The 25,082-nt window shown below is 40.3% G+C and overlaps 1 protein-coding gene across 1 annotated transcript in view; it reads left to right on the top strand.

Moving 5' to 3' along the window:
- CAMTA1 (calmodulin binding transcription activator 1) overlaps positions 1-25,082 on the top strand; it is an 878,634-nt gene that overhangs the window by 299,910 nt on the left and 553,642 nt on the right. Inside the window, exon 4 of the mRNA XM_024207910.2 lies at positions 20,110-20,245. Within this exon, the coding sequence (XP_024063678.2) occupies positions 20,110-20,245 (136 nt within the window). The remainder of the gene's footprint in view (positions 1-20,109; positions 20,246-25,082) is intronic.

Genomic DNA, 25,082 nt, shown 5'->3' with positions numbered 1-25,082 from the left:
CTTTGTGCCCAGCACCCTGTCACAGGGAGATTGGAGGAATGGAGGGGCTGGTTTTCTCTGCAGTAACTGGCTCACATCAATCACCAACTCTGCATATTCCTTCTCCTTTTGAAAAACTAGAAAACAAATGTTCATGTCCTAGGTGATGGGTCTTTGCTGCCGGATGAGTTCCACAGGTCTCTGATATTGTCAGATGTTGCTGGGAAATGGACCAAATGTGATTTCCAGCTAAATGAACCCAGTGACATGACACAAAAAAGATGATACTTTTAAGCAAATCCACTGAGTATCAGAGATGAGGGAAATAACGGGAGTGCACCATCCCCTTCAGATATCGCATGGACAATCCAGTGTGTGTGTTTGTTGCCTTTTGTCCTTAATACAGACTAATTTCCCAACGTACTCAAAGCGCTAGATGGAGATCCCAGCCATGCATGAGCATGATGTCCTCACAGCTTTCTCTGGTCTAATCAACGCAGTAGAGTATTTTGTAGTATTTCTCAATCTTTTCCATATTATACACTACTGCTTAGAACCAAAATGCTCTTGTGAACCCTCCCCCCCAATCCACAATCACCCTGCAGCATGGGAGAGGGGGATTTTCAAAGGCACCAATGGGAGTTAGGCGCCCAGCTCACCATGGTATCGGAACACCGTCCAAACTTAAAAATGAACAGAAATAGAAAATAATACGTGTGGGGAATGTGGTGTGAGTTAAACTGTTGGAATTTAAACTTTTTGTATTCTCTGTCAATTTATTTTAGCTGTGAAGCATTAAAATGTGTAGAGTAAACAGTAGGTTAATGGTAAGGGGTTTCAAAGAAGAAGTATGTTTTCACTGTAGCTCAGACGTTATAGGTACCACCTATGGCCTTGGTATCTGAAATTGGGTGTCTGGTGACTAATTGCCACAGGCCATTGCAGCTTTCTTACTGTGAAGGCAAGTGAGTAAATTAACCTGTAGTGGCGTTACACCCACTTATGCTGAAGTCAGTGGAATAGCATCTATTTACCCCATCGAATATTATTTTTTGCAGTTTTTCTGAGCTCAGGTTTCTTTAGTAAAGTAATAGGTTGTGGCAAGGGTGTTTTCTGTTGATTACCTCATTCTTTCCCTTCTGCTGGAAGAAAATGGTAGTATTTGATATTTCTGCCATTATTATGAGCCATCAACAACAGTACTGAGGAGGTGCAAAGGCACAACAAGAAAAACAGGCGCATGTTTTGCACCAGTCTGGATGTTGAAAAGTAGAAATATGATTTGACATGTGGAATAATCAAAGCTGGCACATGCTATATTGTTTGCATGCCATCATATGACAGGCCTTCAGCTACCAATCTAGCAACACAGGGCGATGATAATGGTATACAAACTACAGCTAAACAACAAACAATTTAACTTTAAGAGTTAACAAATAAAAAAGCAACTTCTTTACTAAGGCCCATAGGAGGAAAAGTTTAATTAGCTATTTGGAGGCAAATCAGTACTCTTCTAGCTGGTGGAATATTTCAGGTAATAGAATAAGGACCTGCTTGAGGGTTGATGAAGAGAGAGAATGCTGAACAGCCCACACAATCCAGATCCTCTTGTTACTTGCTAAAGTTAAATATTAGAGAATGCTCAGCCAGTAATGCTTCTATGTTTTAAGTGTATTGCTATTTCGGGAGAGCAAATGAAAACCTTATGGTAACTGGCACTTTCCCTCGTACCCCAGTCTCAGCCACTATGTGACTTGCTGCTCTGTTGAGAGCAGATTGGAAAGCTTAGCAGCAGTGACAGATCTGCAGAGCTGGTGTCACTCCTGCGTGTATCTTGACAGTTAAACATATTGGTCCTGGCTTAGATGCCACTTCTTCTTGAAAACATTTGCTCTGGTTTGGACACACACAGTACATGGTGCTTTTAATATGTTTGTTATGACACTGCTAGAGAGCATACCTGAAGTTCGTTGAAGCTCAGACACAGCCCATGTATTTTGTTTAATTTAGGGCTGATGCCAAAATGATTGATTGTGGTTTGTAGATATCATTTTCATTTGTTCTACCTGTACAAACCCTGCAGTCTGATTTACATTATGTTCTCTAACATAGCAAAGAGCTATCCATTATTGCCCATGATTCTGGGAACCTAACCTGGAGGTGGAAAAGCCCTAACTGTAATGAGGCCCTGAATCTGAAGGAAAAGATGCAATTTCCTTACCAAGAACAGGTGACAGAAAGTGTCCTTGACAATTTTCCCCACCTGAAAATCCCGTAGCTGGAGATCGAATGGGTCCTGTAGGTTACAAACCTTAGAAACACCCCACACTGTGAAACTGGGGTCACAAACCTGCATTTGTATTTGATTTTTGAGGGGTTTTAGAAACTAACATTGACTAATAGCAAAAATATTGAGAAGCTAGGCTAATGAATGAAATAAGGCTCGTCCTGTAAATTCTTTGGGATAGATACCAGTAACATCAGTCTGCCAGCATCACGGGGCAACATTTCCCTGGGTTCTGCTGTTGCTAAAAGGGGGTTCCAATGTATTGCTTTAGCTACAAACTTGGGGATCTATTCTGCACGATCTTACTCATGTGAGTAATCCCATTCCCTTCAATAGGACAGTGAGGATTACTCAGGCAAGGAAAGACCTCTTGGCTCTCACTCACACACAGTCCTAGACTGCTTTTCAACTGTTGTGAGAAGCCTGTTTCTCAGGACTAATGCGAGGAATTTGTCCTCTTCACTTATTTTTAGTTTCTCCCTTTTATTCAAGTGGGATCCAAAGTTAGTGATTCAGTACAATGATTTTATTAAAACCCCATGCCTCTTTTTAGGACCTCCCTTGAAGTCTCCAGCTGTCAGTTTCTAGTCAGTTTCTGCACCAGTAGTTATGGCCTTTGGGAATGGAAATTAATTTCTGAATATTATCATGCAAAGATTTAGAAGAGAGCAGAGAGCCTCTTTTCCCCCATCCCCCAAGCGTATGGTAGCTCCAACTACAGAGAACAGCCAACAGCTTGTAGGAATAAGAAATAATGCCATCCAGACTGTTAGGAGTCATTTCTCAGTACCTTGCTTAGAAAGCCAGACTTTCAGGCTTTCCCTATGTAGTGTGTGTGAACTGAGTCTGCTTCTTGTAGATGAATAAGATATAAGAAGGTATTTCCTGCTTTACCATTGCCATAGTTAAGTTATATGGTCAGAAAAGAGGATTTTCTGCCTATGTGTTGGGTTAAAAACCAGAGTGGAAAAACGTTCTGCCAAAGTCCAGTTCTGTCTTTATGTATGGTTCATGGATACCATTGCAAGCAAAGCATCTCAGCAGAGAAATCAAATCAAACTCAGAATCAAGATATATTCATATTCCTCCTAGTATCATACAGAATAGGCCTTCCTGTTTTGCAAAGAGAGTAAACTTTGGCACCCAGCCTTCACCCTGACAGTATTTTTCAGGAGCATTGTCAAGGTTGGTAAGCCTAACATTTGTCCTAATAGCTTTGGTTTGGTTCACGTACAGTAACTCCTCATTTAATGTCGTCCCGGTTAACCTTGTTTCGTTGTTACGTTGCTGATCAATTAGGGAACATGCTTGTTTAAAGTTGTGCAATGCTCCCTTCTAACGTCGTTTGGCAGCCGCCTGCTTTGTCCACTGCTTGCAGGAAGAGCAGCCTGTTGCAGCTAGCTGGTGGGGGCTTGGAACCAGGGTGAACCGGTCCCGCAGGCCCCCATCAGCTTCCCCTATCAGCTCCCCACTCCCCTAAGTTCCCTGTGCTGCAGTTGCCAGTAGGCTAGCAATTGCAGCTGTCCCTCCCCCACTGCCATGTGCTGCTCCTGCCCTCTGCCTTGGAGCTGCTCCCCAAGCCTCCTGCTTGCTGTGCGGGCGGGGAAGGGGGTGCTAATGTCAGGGTGTCCCCCTCCCCCCTGCTCCTACACCCCGCTTACCCCTTCTTCTCCATAGAGAGACAGAGAGCGCCTGGGGCAGCAGCTGCTGTCTCAACTTCCTGATCCACTTAAAAAGACAATGCATTTAAGAGTGGATCATCTTACTTAAAGGGGCAGTGTGCATTTCTCTCTCTCTCACACACACAAGGTGTGTGTCTGTCTCTGTCTGCTATGCTTTCTCCTCTCCCCTCCATTCCTGCTGTCTTGTAGAGTGAGAGGCTACATTAACAACAATGTGTTAACCCTTGAGGGCTCAGCCGAGTGCTAGTTCATCATTTAGCACAGGGGTTCTCAAATTGGGGGTCAGGACCCCTCAGGGGGTCATGAGGTTATTACATGGGGGGGTCGTGAGCTGTCAGCCTCCACCCCAAACCCTGCTTTGCCTCCAGCATTTATAATGGTGTTAAATATATAAACAAGTATTTTTAATTTATATGGGGGGGGGTTGCACTCAGAGGCTTGCTATGTGAAAGGGGTCACCAGGACAAAAGTTTGAGAACCACTGATTTAGCAGCAAGGCATTCCCTGGGAAATATTCCACCCTCTAACTTCACCACCTCAACCAAGCTTCACAATCATCATAGCTGTGAACAGTATTAAATTGCTTGTTTAAAACAGTGTGTGTGTGTGTGTGTGTATGTGAAAAAAATATATAGTTTTTTGTCTGGTGAAAAACATTTCCCTGGAACCTAACCCCCCCATTTACATTAATTCTTATGGGGAAATTGGATTTGCTTAACATTGTTTTGCTTAAAGTCGCATTTTTCAGGAACAGAACTACAACGTTAAGTGAGGAGTTACTGTATCACCAGCCCCTACTTTTACCTGCTGGCTCCATTTTCCAAGACTACTTGTAATTGTCACAATCCTTCTGTACTCACAGGAATGAAGCAGGCTGGGAGGCAGCGTGGCAGGACAGCCAGATATACCTGTATGCTGAGTTTGGAAGACCATACAATGGATGAACTGGGATTTCATTTATGCTTCAGTTCAGCCATTGGTTTGATCTTGTTGAAGTGGCCTCTCTCTCGTTCTGCATGAGCTGGAGCTTACTGGAACATTCTCTACCTCATTTTGGAAGAGCTGTTCATAGCATTTTCTGGATCAGGAGGGAGGAGGTTATTGCAGGGGTCGTTGATGCCTGTTGACCGCGGCACGTCCCTTTATAAAAACCTGAGACCTAATTTTTATATTTGTATGGTAAAGAATTGAGCTGCTCTAAATAACTTTCACAGATGATTGAAATAATTGCAGGGTGGAATAGAAAATAATCAGTTTTAGACACCAGCCTTTCTAGAAGAAGGGTTTAGTGACATTACTCTTTTGTCCCAGACAACCAGAGTCATTGTTAGCTTTGCAATATTTACAGCATGCTCTCAGCCACTTGAGCTCCCTAGGCAGTAAAACGTAGTTTTCCATTAAATGATATGTCTGACATTTACCAACATTTTATGTGACAGTTTAGAAGAAACTGGTTGCATTAAACAGCCTTATTAATATTGCAGTAACATGATTGGGGAACATCTTGGTCATTTGGACCAAAGGGGCTTTAATTTATGAGTTCAATGGGGCGGCTATGAAGTGTCTATTGACCAAAATACCTTTACCACAATTCATATTGTATTTACTGTCCTACTGTGTTTGTGTCTCATAAACACAATAAGGCCACGTTTCTTTGGCTTTCATTATCCAAACACCAGAGTTTATTTAAAAAAAAAGACTGGATATTAAAAACAGAAAATGGACATGTATAAATTAATTCCTGCCAACTTGGTTGTTAAGCTTGGATTTGGTCACATTTTGAAAGTATCCCTGGTTCAGTTTAGATCCCAGATCTATTGTGTCTGTTGCAGTTTATGCCACCAGTTTGTTTCATTGTTCGTGGCATTTCATGCATTCATTGTGGCAAACCCAGTAATGGAAGCATCTTATAAAACGCAAATGGAGATGGACCCATCCCTTTGCAAAAGTGATAAATTGCTAGGAAAGTTACACCAAAGTGGTGGTGTCAAACCTGAAAAAAATAGATTTAACTTGAAGAATTCCCTGTAGTAGAAATCTTGGGAAATGTTGAAGAGCTCATTCACAAAATTATTTTGCTGAATTCCACTTGATTTTTATGTACTTCAGTTATCTCAGAGGGGTGTTGTGAAGCTAAATTAATGTTTGCTAAGCATGCTGAGATCCTCGGATGGAAGGTGCTACAAAAGTGCAGAGTATTACTACTTTACTAGGAATAAATGCAGAAGGGACATTTGCAGTATGTGTGTGTAATTTGTGAGGGTATTACAATAAAAGTTTAGGTTTAAAAGGGAAGATTGAATTTAGGTAGTTTATGCCCTGAGTATAACACACCTACATTAAAATGGGTGTTAGTAGCTAGTAAAATGTTCTCTACATCCTCACTGTGTATTTTTTAATTTATAAAAGAATCCATTGCTGTGTCATCAATGCATCAAGTCACAAAACAAGCTGGCAAACCTCGAGGAACAATTTTGTGGTCCCTTGTTGGACATCAAATCATGTTGAATTTATCGGGGGCACCATTGTATTAAAAACATTGAATAATAATAGAGAGAGCCCCTTAAAAATGAAAGTCCATGTATAATGAAGAGAGCTGGTTGAAGATAGGAATTTCCATCCTGTGGGAAGTTCTGAGATTTTGAAATTTGGTTTTATCCTGAATCAGGATAAAAATTCTAAATCTTGCAATTTTTTGGTTAAATACAATATTATAAAATACTTATTTTTGACGTTATCAAAATGTTTACTTTCAGTTAAGATCAAAATGCTTTGTTCTAACTTTATCATTTTGATTTTTATGTTATAATTAATGTAACAGTTGACAGGATAAAGGGCAGCATGTGTGGGAAGCTAGTGCTGCAACCACCTGAGTATTATTTGTAGTGAGGACACACTGAGGACATCAGCCTAAAGGGCTGTCAATCTGGGACCTTTCACAAGCATGGATGCACTTACTAAATGACGTGCCATCCGGTCTATTGGACTCATTTGTATTAACGTATAAACTTTCCCATAGTATAATGAAGATGAGTTTTTTCACCATTTCCTTTATTAATCACTTATTTAATCAGCTTTTGAATAAGGATCTGAAAAATTGCTCAGCAGTAAACATTGGTGAAACAGCCAGTTCTCTGCCTTGGTCTGGATACTGAGATTTAAAAGCCTGTTAGTTGCATATTAGTTAATATTTTTCAACACGTTGTTGTTCCATTTTTTAGTATTTTTATCATGTATAGTAAGTGCAGGTGTCTGTCAGAAAAAATGACCCAATACAGTTCAGAGATCCTTGAACTGAGGCTGCATTACATGGAACACAGTATGCAATGTTGGTCCCAGGATATTAGAGAGACAAGGTGAGTGAGGTAATATATATTTTATTGGGCCAACTTCTGTTGGTGAGAGAGAAATACGTGTTAACTATTTATGCTAAACAATCTGTTCCACCTTCTGTATTTAGCTGGGGCACTCCGAGTACCTTTCCCAAGACCGGAAGAAGAGCCCCGTATAAGCTTCTCTCACCAACAGAAATTGGTCCAATAACAGATATTAACTCACCCACCTTGTCTCTATGAAACACAGTGCCGTCCTTGTGGATTGTGTCAAATTTCCCTTTTTAAAGCATATATAAGAAAAGGACCCCCAGTGTCTTTATCACCACTTTGGGAAGTAACACAGTTTGGACAAAATTAGCCCATGTGCCAAAATATCTATTTATCTGATAGCCATAATAGAGAGAGAGAGGGAGACAGACATCTCAAATCTCATGCATGCCCATGATGGAGTGTTTTCTGCTTCATAATGATTCTTCCTGTCCTCCTTCCCCCAGGCCACAAACAAGAAACCTGAGGAGACTTACAGGCAGCTTTTAAATGCCACAGAGTTATAAAAGAGAGGAAATCCATAGTTATAACTTAAACTTCATCCTTAAAGTACTCTGTTCTATTTCAGTGTTAAGCAAATAGTGTCATACAGAGCTGATAGCCAAGCCCCTCCAAGTGGGATCGGAATTAATGATCACACACTCTTTGTTCATGAAGAACACCACTCTCCTCTATTCAGGGCTTTTTCCCTTTTTCTTTTTATAGTTTATGAAAAAAATATTATGGGCTGTTCTTCTGTCCTTGGTACTGATGGATTGCTGTGTGAAAGGGTGGCTCTTCCCTGATGGGAACAGGGCTCATCCTGATCTCTTGCATTAAGGAGTTCCAGAATCTAAGGCCTTCTGCTGAGACCATCGCATACCATGGCTCCCAAAATGCTCACCCTAGGCTCTGATAACTACAGCATCCCCTTTGAGTGGCAGCTCTCTTAGTGGGACTTGATGGCAAGGCCATCGAGTGGGGCTCTGCTCTTGGGCAAGGGTCCATAGTAGTAGATCTGATTGCAGGGGTGGGATGTTTTTGAATCTAGGGACTCCAATGTTTGTTTATGTAAAGTATTGTGCACATCTGTGGTGGTGTTGAATAATAATAAATAGAAATGCCATTTATGAAGTTTCAGCATTGTTATTGTTCCTGCACCATTCCTTTCTAATACCATTTATCTATCATAAACAAAACAAAATCTTTTAAAAGATTTTTGCTGAGTGTGAAAATCTCCATCAGAACACGTGGGATTTTTCCCTTCACCAGTTTTTAGCTCATCCCTGCATTTCTCACCTGCAGAACAAACACCATTTGATATGGTTAATCCTCTTTGCTAAGAGATGACAGATAAATTTTTGTTTGTTTGTATTAGATTATTAAGAAATTGTTAGAATATGACAAGTCAGGAGCTGTTGTAAGGATGAATTGTCATTTCATGGACACAAGGTTTTTTCAGAATATATGTGAAACTTGTGTTACTCAGCAGTGGTTTCCTTCAGCAAGTATCTCTGGTTCATTTTCTCATTCATTTAAGATAAGGGGAAAGGTCTGACTGAAGCACACTAATGACTCTCAGAACTATGAATACTCCTGCCTTTTAGTCTGTTGTGCCGAGGTATAAAATGTCCCAGAAAAATTTAGCAATCTGTTTGCTTTCTAACTGTGCTGTTAATGTCAGCTTCATTAGACGGTACATTGCAGCCATCTTGGATTCCTTCCTTTTCTTATATATTCATCTTTCCTTCCTACCAGGGTAAAAATCCGTGCTCCATTGAACTCAATGGGAAAGCGCCCATTAATGCCAGTGGAGCCAGGATTTCAGCCCATATTTTTATATCACATGTCTATTACAGCACTTCGGTAACAGGCAATAAGATAGGCATTGATACTGTAATCTGGGCACACCTGATAGAAGGCAGTGATGTCAGCAGCCAGAGATTTAGAAAAGTGTGTGAAGATTTCTCAGTCCTGGAGGGTCTGTCTTCGGGGTAAGTTCTCTGCCTCAGAGTGGGCACTGTGAAACTTTGTGTCCAGAGCATAAAGGAAGCTTGAAATGAGAAAAATAAGCATTATGAACAGGTGCCTGTCCCAACCTGCTATCAGACAGTCTATACACTGTGCTGTGTCACAGTTTCATTCCTTCCCGGGATTTGTTTTTATTAACACAGAAATTAACAATAAGATCATGTAAAGTTTAGCTGAAACCTTCTCACCAGATGTGGCTCTTTCAGGCATCCTCCACCTGGACTGTTGAGCCCACTCTGTAGATCTCGTGTGTGGAAAGCCATATGCATTAAATCTGGGAGAGTGGGGGTAATGAGGAGGGCTGGTCAAAAGGCTTTCTGACCAAACAAAACAAAGCTTCAAAAGATTTGAATATTTTCACCCCAAAATGGTATCAATTGCAATTTTCCAGTTTTTGACAAAACCGTTCCAAATTAAAAGTTTCAATCTAATCAATTAAAAAAAAGTTTCAATTTGAATTGTATTAAATCTAAATGAAAAATATCTGGTTTTCTCCCTTCTCTCCCATTTTTCATTTGGGAGGGAGAAAAAGGTATAGAAAGGAAGAAAAATGTGTTTTTGAATTTGTTCCATTTGATTTAAATAAAAATTAAAATATTTTGTTTCAAAATGATTAAAATGAACCTTTTAATTACAAATTGTTTTGACAAAAGTTTTGAACACTTTCGAAAAATGTCATAGGAAATGAAGATTTTTTTGTTTTGTTTTGTTTCATTTGAAATTTTCTGGGTCAAAAAGTTCCGATTTTTCAGTCAGCTCAAGTAATGAGTAAACAGTCTGTGTGAGCCAGCAGAACCCACTTACACTTATATTTTTCCTAGTAACCTGCTAAGAGGATGTGGTGTTACAGACACACACTGCTAGCATGGTCCATCCAGAGATTATAATTATTTATAAAAAGACTGACTTTGTGGGCTGAGAACACCTGTGTGCTAGATTTAAGCCCAATACAAGGGAAAGCTACCACACTGTGAGCGCCTGAAAAACATTTTATTCAGATGAAAAATTAACAGCCCTGTATTATTGGCATTGCTCTGGGCAGCACAGCTGTAGTAATTATAGATAATTTTTGTTTCACTTAACACATGCTTTCAGTATTTGCATATCGTCAGGGTCAGTTTCCAGTGCCTCTCTACTTGAAGGGATACAATTAAATTACTTTATTCACCGCTGTCCTTTTGTATCTCTGGTTGATAAATGTATTCAGTGTGCATGACAGTATTATGGAAAAAAAGAAAACAGGGCTTTCTGCTGGCCTGCGATTTGATTAATGACCCGATCCAGAGGGGATAGTCCCATCTTTTCTTTTTATTAAGTGTACATTAGGGAGAATGACATCTGATATTAAATAATATACAATTAATAACTCAGTATTCAATAGCAATAAACAATAATGCATAATTAATTCCCAACAAATGTAGGCAACCTATTTCTTTAAATATGTTATAAAAATATGTTCAAACTCCTGTATTTTATGTAGTTACAATAATTCCTGTCTCCCTATTTTCTGCCCTTTTGAACAACTATGTTTTACATGGTTTACAACTATGACTAAGGGGTCCACGAAAGGTTGTCATTACCATAGAACAGTGGTTTTCAAGCTGTGGTCCGCGGATGCCTGTGGATCTGCAGACTACATCTAAGATTTCCAGAGGGGTCCGCACCTCCAGTTGACATTTTTTAGGAGTCCGCAAATGAAAAAGGTTGAAAACCACTGCTCTAGACAGACATGTTCATGAAAATTCAAGATTGTACGTGATGGTAGGTACTTGGAAATAAACTTACATTCTATATTTACACAACAGAATTGCAGATATTTGCTTTAAAATATTTTCCTTTTTCCACACTCCCTGTTTCCCACTCTGAAAATATACCAACCTTCCTGTCCCCAACAGATCCTCAAACCTAGGAGGCTCTGCTTTGTATTTCAAATTTCAGCCCGCAGTCCATTTCCTAGTGGGAGAAATGGTGAGCATTGTAGCGAGAGTGTGGGGAAGGTTTGCTTGGCTGCCAGTGCAGTATTTCAGGTCAACCCTGCAGGCGAGTAAGGGACCTTAAAGGATAAATACATGTGGAAACAGAAACCGCTTTTCCATTAACCTCACTTGGCAGCAGGCCCTCTGAACAGTATCAACCAGGCCCCACGCAGCACGTTAGGCCTCAGCTCAGCATCACCAGAGCAGCCTGGGGGCCTGCATCTCACAGGCTGCACAAACCCCGTCTGCTCTGTCCCATCTCCCCTGCCCTCACATTGGCTGGGTTCAGAGCAGCAGGTGCAATTCCTGCTGCTGGCCTCTGGGGAGTGCTGGTCTGCCTCCTCCATCTCTGCTCTCTTCATGGCACCTAGGCACTGTAGAGCGCTCAGGAGGGAAGGGGACTCTGGCTAGTAAGGAAATGATGGGGAGGGAGCAGGGCCGGGTCCCGGGGTTTTGCCCCCCCCAAAACAGGAAAAAAAAAAAAAAGACGTGATCGCAACCTGCAGCGGCAATTCGGCGGGAGGTCCTTCGCTCCGAGCGGGAGTGAGGGACCCTCTGCCGAATTGCCGCAGAATAGCTGGACGTGCCGCCCCTCTCTGGAGTGGCCGCCCCAAGCACCTGCTTGCTAAGCTGGTGGCTGGAGCCGGCCCTGGGAGGGAGGAGGGCTGTTCCAGTCTCCCAGGGCCCCCACTGCCTCTCCCCACCTCAGGCTCCAAGAGCCCCCCACAGGCCTAAGGCTCCTACTGCCTTGCCACCTGTCCCCCACTTTCCCCCTTTAGGCTCTGAGACTCCACCAGCCAAGGGCTCCCCCAGACCCTTGGGCTCCCCTGACTTCCCCTCCCCAAGCTCTCAGAACCCATCAGACCTCCTTAGGTAGGGGAAGCTCAGGTATAAGGCATGCCAATATTTGCTTAAACATTCTCAGGTGTGTCTGTGTGTATAAATGTATCCCTTTGAGACCCATCTGATGTAACTAGAACATGAGAATCAAATTTCCACTTAAAAAAATAATTACTCCAAGATTTCAAAATTTGACAGACCTTATGTCACAGCTGCTTATATAGTCAGCTAATGACATGCTCAGCTATGGCTTGGTCTATGGGTCAGAATTATCAAGGCGATAACAAGGAGATATTTTTGGTTTATCAGACATTAGTGAATACATTTCATTTCTAGATATTAACATGCACAGACAAAGAAATGTTACCTAGTTTTAATAACTGTGATGCTTTCTATTGATGGAAAGCTGGCACAAATATAGTATACATGTGTAGTTAAAAGCAAAAAGTAATTTTTGAATTACTGGTTTTCTGTAAATATAGTAATTGAGTAATTATTAGCAGAACCAGGTATTGTTTTAAAATACTGAAAATCACTTGTATGTGAAACATGACAAATATGTTCCCAGTATTCTTTTAATTCGCCTCACCCTGTATCAGCAGTAAAACTGCAAGAGGAGCTAGAGCTTACAGTATGTGTAGATTATTTTGGTTCGTATTCTTTCCATTATGCAATAATATTAAAATACTATTTTATTATTTCCAATATAGACTTATTTTAATGAAATGAAGATGGCTGTGGAGCTGCAAACTAGGAGCTAATCAAATAAAGTAAATTGGTGTTTCCATTCTAGTACTACTTATTATTGCTATGGTTCCAGGTGAAGAATAAAAAAAAAAAGGCAATTGCTTTTCATATCTGACCAAATGCAGCACAGGTTTAATTTATTTCCCTTACAAACCTCCTATAAACATAAACTAGAATAGTCCAGTAAGAAACTATGATCACAGAAGAATCTAAGTTCAGGTATGCAACTTTCTTCCTCCTAAAATCTTGAATATCCTGTAAAAGTTTGAGTGGTATTCCTGAATGTAAGTATACAGGCAAAGCCTTTAGATGAGATCGGGTTTTGTAATATACCAATTGTGCATTCTGAGGATTTGTATCAGATCTTGATCTCTTCAGCCTTGCTGTAACCATCAATTTATTACTCCTGGCTCTGTTTGTGTGAGACAGAGATAAGCACAGGAGACGTACCTTCTCTATTTTTTCTTACAACAAGAGAGAAATATAGGAACAATTTATATCAGGTTAAAATTGTTCCTCATTTTTATGAAGATACCCAAGAAACAGCTGTTTTCTGTAGGCATTAAACCAACTTGAAACAGTGCTATCAAAGTCAGAGACTTTCCCAAGATTTGTAAGAGGCATTTTTTTAAGTAGAGAAACTGGGAACAAAAGGTTGTAACTTACTAGATTTTTTTAACCAAACCATATTAGCTGTGTGTCGTCCAGTGACATCTTACTCTGTTCCGTGCTGTGTAATAGAAGGAAAGGTAGGGTGTGTGTGTGTGTGTGTGTGTGTGTGTTTTAAAGAGCTTTATTTATTTCAGCCTTGCAAAATCATCATGAAATTGTACTAGGCCAGGTACACAATCTGGTCACCCACTCATGCTTTAATGATGATGGTAATGAGAAAATGAATGATAGTCTAATCACCCATCAAAAAATTACTCAGCCCAATCAAGTGGGTGTGTAGAACTTTTCATGATTGATTTCTATATTTAGTGTTTTGTGTAGTTCTTTGTGACAAAAGTAGCTGTAACAAAATCAAAGTCAAAATGACTCAGTGTCTCACCCTTCATCAGTTCAGCATATCCAATCAAACAATACCATAAAGAAACTAAGACCATATTGATAGTGCTAGTGATAATCTGAGAAAGCAAGTAAACAGAAACATTTGGGCTGATGAAAAGGAATAATAGAATTGTTGTATGCACGTTACAGATCATAAGTAAGGCTACATTTATGTCACGGAGGTCATGGAAGTCACAAAATCCATGACTTAAGAACAACATAAGAACATAAGAACGGCTGTACCGGGTCAGACCAAAGGTCCATCTAGCCCAGTATCCTGTCTACCGACAGTGACCAATGCCAGGTGCCCCAGAGGGAGTGGACCTAACAGACAATGATCAAGTGATCTCTCTCCTGCCATCTATCTCCATCCTCTGACAAACAGAGGCTAGGGACACCATTCCTTACCCATCCTGGCTAATAGCCATTAATGAACTTAACCACCATGAATTTATCCAGTTCTCCTTTAAACGCTGTTATAGTCCTAGCCTTCACAACCTCCTCAGGTAAGGAGTTCCACAAGTTGACTGTGCGCTGCGTGAAGAAGAACTTCCTTGTATTTGTTTTAAACCTGCTGCCTATTAATTTCATTTGGTGACCCCTAGTTCTTGTATTATGGGAATAAGTAAATAACTTTTCCTTATCCACTTTCTCCACATCACTCAAGATTTTATATACCTCTATCATATCCCCCCTTAGTCTCCTCTTTTCCAAGCTGAAGAGTTCTAGCCTCTTTAATCTCTCCTCATATGGGACCCGTTCCAAACCCCTAATCATTTTAGTTGCCCTTTTCTGAACCTTTTCTAGTACCAGTATATCTTTTTTTAGATGAGGAGACCACATCTGTAGGCAGTATTCGAGATGTGGGCGTATCATCGATGTATATAAGGGCAATAATATATTCTCAGTCTTATTCTCTATCCCCTTTTTAATGATCCCTAACATCCTGTTTGCTTTTTTGACCGCCTCTGCACACTGCGCGGACATCTTCAGAGAACTATCCACGATGACTCCAAGATCTTTTTCCTGACTTGTTGTAGCTAAATTAGCCCCCATCATACTGTATGTATAGTTGGGGTTATTTTTTCCAGTGTGCATTACTTTACATTTATCCACATTAAATTTCATTTGCCATTTTGTTGCCCAATCACTTAGTTTTGTGAGATCTTTTTGAAGTTCATCACAGTCTGCTTTGGTCTTAACTATCTTGAGCAGTTTAGTATCATCTGCAAACTTTGCCACCTCACTGTTTACCCCTTTCTTCAGATCATTTATAAATAAGTTGAATAGGATTGGTCCGAGGACTGACCCTTGGGGAACACCACTAGTTACCCCTCTCCATTCTGAGAATTTACCAGAATGACTTCCAGAGACCTCCATGACATTCTCTGTTTCAGCCTCTGGGGCTGCAGGACTCTGGAGCTGGCAGCCGGGGGGTCCTGGCAGGGTTCTGGCGACAGCAGCTGCAGGCAACAGGGGGCCCCCTGAAAGGTTCCAGTGACAGCGTCGCATGGGGGGGGAGGCAGCCTCCTCAGGCAAGCAGCTGGGGGTGTCCTGTTTTCTCTTTGGGAAATATGGTCACCCTGCAGGTCCGAACCCCACAGCTCCCAGCCACCATGGTGGCAGGGGAAACCATGGAACCACAGCAGCAAAAGTCACAGACAGGTCACGGCTTCCGTGAGTTTTTGTTTATTGCCTATGATGTATCCGTGACTTTTACTAAAAATAACCATGACAGAATCTTATCCTTAATCATAATTCCTCACTCTCACCCAAAGACTTGTATGCACAATGAACAGAAGGGCTGGTGGGACTGAACCCCCCGACAGCCATGTATTAGAGCATTATCAGGGAAGAAGAGAAATTACACAATGTCACCCTGTGAAATCTGAGTGAGGAAAGAACCACCCAATCCACACCAACGTAACATTCCAGTCAAAGGTATCAGAAACCAGAGACACCTTTTGACATCTATCACTAGAAGTAAATCATCAGTCAAAGGTATTGATACCATCTCCATGCAATATCCTAATCTAAATCTGTCTTGCATAGGTTTTCCTATTTCACCGTAGTATCTAAGTGCTGAAACCAAACTGATCAGGACTGAGGAGTTTTATGGACTTCAGAAGTGACTGGAGCTGCCCCATCACCACTTTCTTCGCCACCTGCCCTAAAAAGGTGGTGATTTGTGAGCCACCAGGCATACTTCAGTGGGTATGACAAACACCAGTCTTTGAGGTTTTGAAGAGAGTTTGAGTTGACAGGTGAAATGACTAGAACTTTGTAGAATAAACACTAACAACATATGTAATATCTTTACTGAATTCATCCAGCACTATCTGCAGGTCTGTCAAATCAAGACTGTAGTTTCGTTGACACGAAAAGGTTAATTTTTCAGAAGGTTGTGTAGCAATACAGCATGGAAGCAACTTTAAGAATCCTTAGTTCTGGTCCACTCAAAAAGTGGTAGATTTGGTCTTGAGAATGATGCCAGATTTAATCCAGTTAATTATTATAGGATTATATCAAAATGTTCATAAAGCCCTTCCGCTGAGAGATAGTCGGGGTGAAAGCTTCCTGGTGACATCCAGCTCTGGCTCAGATGCTTAGGAGTGGAAACAGGTAGCAGTTATCCTGCTGCACAGTAAGATTAGCAGGAAGGAGCGTAAGACGTTTGACATTATTCTGCTCAATTGAGATCTTATTACAAGATGCCTGAGACACTCTGCTAGAAAGCTGATGGTGAAAAAATATTGTAGGTATGAAAATGGCCCTGTGGCATATATGAAGAGTGCTAGGAGATGCTCAGATGAAAAGGGCTATGTAACTGCCAGCTGGTGGTATTATAGTAGTGGCTAAGCAATCATTGGGCTCCTTTCTTTTATATTTCTTTTGCTGTTTCATTGGCCTTGGAAAGCACTTGGGTATCTCTTGTTAAGAATACAATTAACATTTTGTTATATTTTAAATGTAAAATTGTGTATTCATGCACTGTAAACACAGAATACAAAATCAATACAAATGTCTAAGGTTCACCCTTTTCTTCCTATCCAGACCACCAAAATTCTCATCCAGGCCTTCCCCCTCTCTGATCTTGATAACTAAAACCGCCTCCTCTCTGGCTTCCCTATTCCCACTCTCCAGTCCATACAAGAAGCAGCTCTGTGGATTGCCTTCCTTTTCCACTGCTCTGACCATATCACCACCTCTTTGAACCCGTCCATTGGGTCCAACTGTTTCACTGCATCACATTCGAGTTTCTTGTTTTCACCTTCGGGGCCATTCACAAATCTGCCTCTTTTTACTTATCCCTTCTTGTCACTTATTGTGTTACTCTCTCTGCGCCTCCTTCCATTCTGCCCTGTCTGCATGGAACATCCTCCCTAAACTGATCCATAAGTCTCCTTGCTCTCTTCTCCTTCAAACCTCTCCTCTATACCCATCTCTGCTGAGATGCTTAAAATCAGCTAATTAATGATGTCTTGGGGCAGATGAGAATAGTGGGCACTTAAGAATTGCACATGTGTACCTGATACTATAACCATCTCTCCCCCTGCTCTTTTTGTTACTGGTTTTCTTAGGGTTTGGACTCTTTTGGACAGAAACTTCATGTATGTTTGTACTGGGGCTGATTGTAGACTCTGGGTGCTATCCAAGTATAAATATTAACAAAGAGTAATGCAGTGTGCAACAGAGTTGCTATGGAAACATTTCATGACCATGTGCTAGTCAGACTAAAAGCTCTTTGGGGCTGGGACTGTAACTTGTGTTTTGGCATCCACCTGGAGGAGGCCTTTAGGTGCTACCAAGATGTGTGTTAAAATGTTAATAAAAGCCCCAGCAAACAAAGAAAAATATCAGAGAAATTGGAGATGCTCATCTCGATGCTCCAGCCCGTCTGAGTAGCAGGTAGAGAACTGTGGGTTTGCATAGTATTAATTACTCACAGCCCAGACTCTGGAACAGCCACCTCAGTTCCTAGCAACTTTGCATTTGGAGAATTGTGCACGGAGGCTGTACATGATCCTTTGTTTTATTCAGGTGCTCACAGTAGCTTGGCCCAATACAAGGCACAAAGTCGTGTTCCCCACTCCCTTTTTGCAAACCAGGTGGTGATAGAATTTGGTTAGTGTATTTAGACATCACAGAAGAAATGCCAATATGGTGGATATTATTGTTTGGCTTAAAAGTGACAGGAAACTGGCTGCTAGAGTGTCTTTTCTCTATATTTATAAATAGAATTCAGTCAGGTTGCTTGGATATGGTAGGTTCATCTTCATGGTGAAAGAGATTTGAAGTTTCTTGTCCATGTTAGTTGTGTTCCATATGGTGGGTATGATTCTGTATACCTTGCAGGGCATTATTTAGGGAAAGAGACGGAAGGCAGATTAGGTAATATTTCAGAATGAACATCGCTTTACTTATATACATGAAGGCGAGGAGCAAGTGCAGAAGCAGAGAACAGGTATGTTGTTTTGTCGCAGTCTCTCCACATTGTTTATGCGCTTTGTTTTGACATACAATAAAGACAAGAATATTAGCTCAGTCTAGATCATTTCAGCTGGGGTAAGGCTCAGAAGAAACATGTCAATAGCATATGGTGTATAATGATGACCTGAGCTTAATTGAGTATTTAGTCCAGTGTTGGTGTGAATTATTATTAACCTCATTTACAACAGTTACTGTTTTGTTACTGCATTATTCCTATGTAATAAAACATTGTTACATGTTACCACTTTCAAATAGTGGCAATCTGCATTTTTACAGAAAATGGGAGTGTGAAAATCTGAATAAGATGATACTCTTCTGTTTATCTTGTTGGAATGTCTATGTGTGAAGCATAAAAGTGGGGGGGGGGATGTTTTTCCAGCTGGTCTAAGTATTGCTTTTTTCACCTCTGATGTGGCTTTGAAACCACAAGCCAATATTGTATAAAACAGACCACTTAATTTGGCTTGTTTAAAGAGCTTTCTTGGCTGGGAGCTATATTGAAACTCTCTGCTGGCACTGAAAATGTTGAGTAGCATTTATTAGTTCCAAATAATTCTTTGCTCCTTCTGAAAATACAGGTGCCCAGACAGAAAAATGTTTTTTAAAATTGAATTCTGTAGAAATTGGTGTGAAGTATATTGTGTAGATTTTTCCTCAAAGGTTTCTGTATGTTAATTTGTTTTGTTTATACAAGTTCAGGAGTTTTACTTTATCAAATGTTGCCAGTGAAAGCTTTTCTATGAAAGTTGTTTATTGCTGCTGCTGCTGCTAATGTTGTTGTATTTCTTTCTGTTCTTGGTGTTCCAAAGCCAAATTACTGTGACTAATGTACCACTGTAAATTTTTGCAACCATCTACATTACTGTCTGCATGTGATGCATGGTGTCTTTTTAGTGATTTCTTTTTATGTTACAGAAAAATGGCATTTCTGCTATATCAGTTTAGCATATGGTGAAACATTTCAACAAAATATTGTAGTGTACCAAAAAGATATTAATGACTGTATATTGGACAAATAGTTATGCTTTCCTATTGATATCCCAAAACTTCAATAGATGATTCCTAAGTGGAAAATGTGTTCAGGTAGCTTTGAAGTTAAGATGATGAACAAAAATGAAAGAGCTATTTTAGGTTTAACATTGATCTAAAGTGCGTGCAATGAATACCATGTATTCTGGTATAAATTAATGCCTTTTCTATTTATTTTTTGCTAACATATTCATTCAACTGCTGTTAAACCTTCTTATTACCTAATCCTGTTTGATGGATTAAAAGATGTGGTAGAAGTTCCTTTAAAACTAGATGAGAGACTGTGTACAATAAAATAACCAGCATCCTTTCTCTTTCACCTTCTTTTTCTTCTATTTTTAGAGCATAGCTTAGCCTACGGCTAATATATCATGGTCAGACAGTGGATAGTACTAACGGAATATTTTTTTATAACTATCATTGACACATTTAATTCATTAGGTACAAAATCCCAAGTAAATTTTTGCAGACCATAAAACATAGTTAATCTGGTGTGCAGCAATCAAAGGTGAAAAAATATGTTAAGCCAAATGTAGAATATTGCTTTTCTGTAGAGACTTTGTGGTCTAAATATCTTTCATCATACATTTTTCTAGTGTGTTTCTTTACGTAATTCATCTGTTTCTTGTTTTCAGACCACAGAATGGTTCTATGATACTGTACAACAGGAAGAAGGTGAAATACAGGAAAGATGGATATTGCTGGAAAAAGAGGAAAGATGGGAAAACCACCAGAGAGGATCACATGAAACTGAAGGTCCAGGGAGTGGAGGTAGGAGAACAAAGGGTTTGCCTTTCAGCGGAAGGAGCAGTGAAAGAGCAGTGCTTCCATTAATTGCTCTTGTTAATGTGAAGTTGTAAATACTATATGTATATTTGTTGAATTCCTGTTTTCCCCCTAAAATCAGTATTATAGTTTTTAGTAAAAGCTAAATGTGGCTTCACTTCATCAGAATATTGCCCACTCTATAGTTAAGGAGTCAGAGTGTTGTTGAAGATATTGAAGTGTTGGAAAATGTTTTTTCCAAGGTGCACACTTTTCTATAGCAGTTATTTACAAAGGCATGCAAACATCTCAAGCATGGGTTGCTAATCATTTGCAAGTCTTATCTCTCTTAGAAATGGGTAAGCGTCAGTGCCTTGACGTGTATATGATTAATATGCACTTACTACTTGGTGACTGTCATTCAGAATTTCAAATAGGTCACTGTAACTTGACCTGATTTTACACGAAGGACTTGATCTTCCTCCTAGGGAAACAGGAGTGGAATTTACATTGACTTCAGTAGGAGCAGGATTGGACCCTAATTCAAGACATGTTTTGAAAGTGCCTCTTATTGTTCTGCTGTTCTTTGCTGGGCTGTTCAAAGTCCTGATGCTGATGTAGCTTATAAATTCTCTCCTAGAATATGTATATTTCACTACACAGTGACTCCTTGGAGCAGTTGCCTCTTCTTGAATCTTGCATCAGGAAAAGCTATTCAGTTGCATTAATATTTTGAATGGGGAAGTGGAGAAAAGGTGCATTTATTTAAATCTCATTTTATTTTCTAATTTTGCCAAATGGGGAAGTGACCCTGGCTGCCCAAATAGTTGAGCCTCTACTACGCATGATTTGCTTTGCATCATTAAGTCCCCAAAACACGAAAGACAGGTTTACTCCATACTTAAGATCAAAATGAGGAAAGGGCTTAACAAGCATCAAGGAAAACTCCATTCTAGGAAAGTGATTAGAGAATTGTGCATGTGTGGGGGCACGCTCCCACACACATGCCTGTGTGTGTACATCCCTTTCCTAGACAGATCATTCCTGATGGAGGCCTCATGAGTGTCATTAATATATTTAAATAACCTTTATTGATGGAATTGTTTGTTTGTTTTCAGTTTATACCATGTGCCTGTTCTAATAGACCCAATGCTGCTCTCAGCTACGTGGCTATAACTCCTATTGTACTTGATGGCGGTGTATAATCAGTGTCTCTAGGCACATATAGCAATGGTAAATCTATATTGACGCCCAAATCAAGTGCATTACAATAACCTCATCCAAAAGTGACACAGGTCTAGAGTACTGTGGCAAGGAATGGTCACAATCTTTCTGCCAAGTGCAGATTAAAATAACTTTTGACCACTACAGCTGTCTGGCCATCTAGAAGCGATAAAGTTTAGTAACAAAATGGGCAGTATATTACCTGCAACATTCCCTTTAATTGTTATACCAATGAGCCCCAAATTCAGCAAGACACTTAAACATTTGCTTAACATCAAGTATGTCAGTAATTCTGTTGATGTCATTGGGGGTATTCACGTGGGTAAAGTTAAGCACATGCTTAAATAATTTGCTGAATCGGGACCCTAACTAGCACCACCTCTCTTTTATCCAGATTGAGCACCAGACAGTTTGCTGCCATCCAAATCCCAATCTAGACCTGAATTTGGGAAAGCTTAAAACAAATTGCACCATCTGTGTCGGATGAAACAGAAATACAGCTGCGTATCATCAGCATAGTGATGGTACTGCAGCCTAACCTAGTGCACTATCCTCTCCTGTTTCACGGTAGCCTTGAGACGTACTTTAGCAATGATGTGCTAAAGGAAAATGCGAGCCCAGATATTTTTTTCTGCATCTGGTATTGTGTTGCAGAATTTACTGTTTACTGAATTTACAAGACCACTTGAGTTCAATGGATTACCTTACCATACTGAAGTATCTTCTAGGCACTTTATCATTATTACATTTTGCAATACATATTATTGAGTTTATTATGTTTAAAATAGCATAAATGGGTTTTGTTATATTACACCAGAGATGCAACTTTGCTCTATAATTTTAATGTCTAATACCAATACTTTTTATTACGATGAGCAAAGAAATGTTACTATACTAGAAATTCTGTAAACTCTTTGCTCAGGTTTTTCACAGCATGATTTAATTGACTGCAATGAACATTAAAATGCAGACTACCAAAAACAGTCACCAGGAAGCCCATCTACAGAACTGTGACCATTGATTAGGACACTCATGACTATAGATAGCAATTTGTCATCAGCCATTTTTTTAAATAAACCCGTTATGTGAAAAGAGTCTACTTCAGCTCATGTGAAGACGGAAAGACTGCAGCATTGCAAAAAAAAGTTAGGAAAAAAACAAATCTAATGAGAGGCCCAGCAACTCCCTACCCAAGCATTACTTTAGAAGGCAAAGGAATACAAGAAATGAGTTAATTTACATATGTTGACAGTAACATGCAAGCCAGTGGGGATGTCCAGAAGGAAATAACATCATAAATTGGCAAGGTGACAGAGGCACTTACCAGCTTAAAGAAGATTTGGTTATCAAAAATCGGCAACTTAAAGATCAATCACCGAATCTTCAATTCAAATGTTATTTCCATCTTAACATATGGATGTGAAAGCAGGCAATAAAGATATAGACAGACATCTAAAAGCCTTAGAAAGCAAATGCACTAGAAAAATACTAGCCATTACATGGAATGAATTTATTTGGAAATAAGGCATACCTTTTTAATGGAGAGAGTATTTAACTATTTTAACAATTTACCAAGTGTCATGGTAGATTCTCCATCACTGACCATTTTTAAATCAAGTTTGGATGTTTTCTAAAAGATCTGCTCTAGAAATTATCCTGGGGCAGTTCTCTGCCCTGTGCTATTCAGGAGATCAAACCAAATGATCACAATGCTTCCTTCTGGCCTTAGAGTCTATGAATAACAAAGGCCAAGATCCATCAGATAGTTCAGTAACCCTTTATCTTTTTAAAGTTATCCAGAAAAGAGGATAGAAATATTTGGACATGTGTTAAGCATGAAGCCTGAGCATCGGTCATGGCAATCATGCCATTGGGCAGCCGGAGGACTGTGTCAAAAGATCTGACTGAAATAATCTCTTCATAGAACAATACTCAGAGAAGGAAAACTTATGGAATTTAACAACATAGAGGGTATGCACAGCGTGGCCCAGAGATGGGATAGTCTTATTTGTGCTGTGAGCGACATCTGATGCCATGAGAAGGATTCAGATTCAGAATCAAATTAATCTTCCAAGTTCCTAAAGTTTCATATCCCTTCAGTAATGAAGAGCAACTTCACCCATAAAGGATGAAAATTCTTCTCCAAGGAGTCAGCACAATCGGAGCTGGATGTTGTTTAGGTCCCTACTTTGTACTAAAACAGAAGACTCTTTAGACCTACAACCATTTAATCATGATTCACTTTGGGAATCCTGAATGTTAAAAAAATGTCATTGCAAATAACATGTCTTAGGTGATTAAATAGATTTCATCTAGGGCTTCCAGCAGATGCAGGATGCTCTTTCTAAGTTTGACATACCAATAGTCTATTGTAATGCTTTATGTAGTTGTATATTGAACTCTATTAATCATTTCAAATAAGTCTGCTTCTGTATCAAACAGTGCTAGTTGTAGGAATTCATTCACTTGCTGTTTTTTATGTGTAAATCAGAGTTTTATCTTGTGGAAAGTATTTTAATGCAGTATGTTTCCTCTTCATGCTCAAGCAGGAACTCAAACAGCCTTATCTATAGTCATCAGTGATTATTTTTGAGGATGGATTTTTTTTCTTCTCAGATCATTAGCTAAACCACCTTCACTTCCTGGGCCGTGGCTCCTGGGTGGTTTCTAGGCAACTTGGCTGACAGTTGCCTTCCCCCCACACTGCCTCGTGTGTGCCATGGGAAGGGATAGCTCATCTCCTGGCTACATGCATTTTTACTGTTGTTCTGTTCTCTAGGCACCTAGCTTCTGGTTCCTTCACTCTCTGCCTGCAATCTGGACTCTAGTTCTGGCTCCCTGACCCCCTGCTGCCTACTTCCATGAAACAGTGCAAGGACTATGCATTTCACACTCGTAGAGAAAGCTGGAAAGCAGTAGGCGGAGCAGGGAGACCGAAAATATAACGTTTGGCACCTGTCTACAAAAAATGGTGGATTCCATGGTATCTTTTTAAAAAAAAAGCGAAATTCTGTGGCTCTGGAGTCCATAGGGCCTGGATTGAGATGAATGGGGAAGTTGTGTGAAGCTGGCTAGTGTCTGTCGGTAGATAGAACTACTTGGTATATACATCGGGTGCTTAGTCTTTGTCTTAAGTGTAATGTTTACTTTGGAGTAGTGCCTGTTGGTGTGAAAATACCAGCACAGTGCAGGTAAATAGAATGCCCTGAAAATAGTTCTTCACGGTCCACATTCTGCCATCATCCCTCCCTCTGTGAAGTACCTTATCCTGAAATCTGGCTGCTTTCACTGGGACAGATCATCCCCTTATGGCATTGGTGGTGGGGTGGGGAGAGAACAGAAATTCCCAGGCATTATTCCATGGTGGAGAAGGAAGCAGGCAAAAGTCTGGGGGTCCTGCCCCAACCCCGGGGGATTAGGTAAGCCGAGGGCTATTTATTTGGGGATACCCCAGTGCCTCCTCATTTGCTGTGTCCCTTAGCTGAGTTCTTGTGGCAACAGGGATTCCCCCTGCTTGCTTCTGCTTCCTCCAGGGCCCTGAGGCTGCAGAGGGGCTTAGCAGGTTGCACGCTCTTTCTTGGGGACGCTCCTGTGGGGAACGGTGTACATCTGGTCCGGA

This window comes from Terrapene carolina, unplaced genomic scaffold (assembly GCF_002925995.2).
Source record: "Terrapene carolina triunguis isolate 2854851 unplaced genomic scaffold, T_m_triunguis-2.0 Scaffold714, whole genome shotgun sequence".
Classification (NCBI taxonomy): Eukaryota; Metazoa; Chordata; order Testudines; family Emydidae; genus Terrapene; species Terrapene triunguis.
The sequence above is the reverse complement of the archived record's forward strand: the minus strand, read 5'-3'. Positions and strand labels throughout refer to the sequence as shown.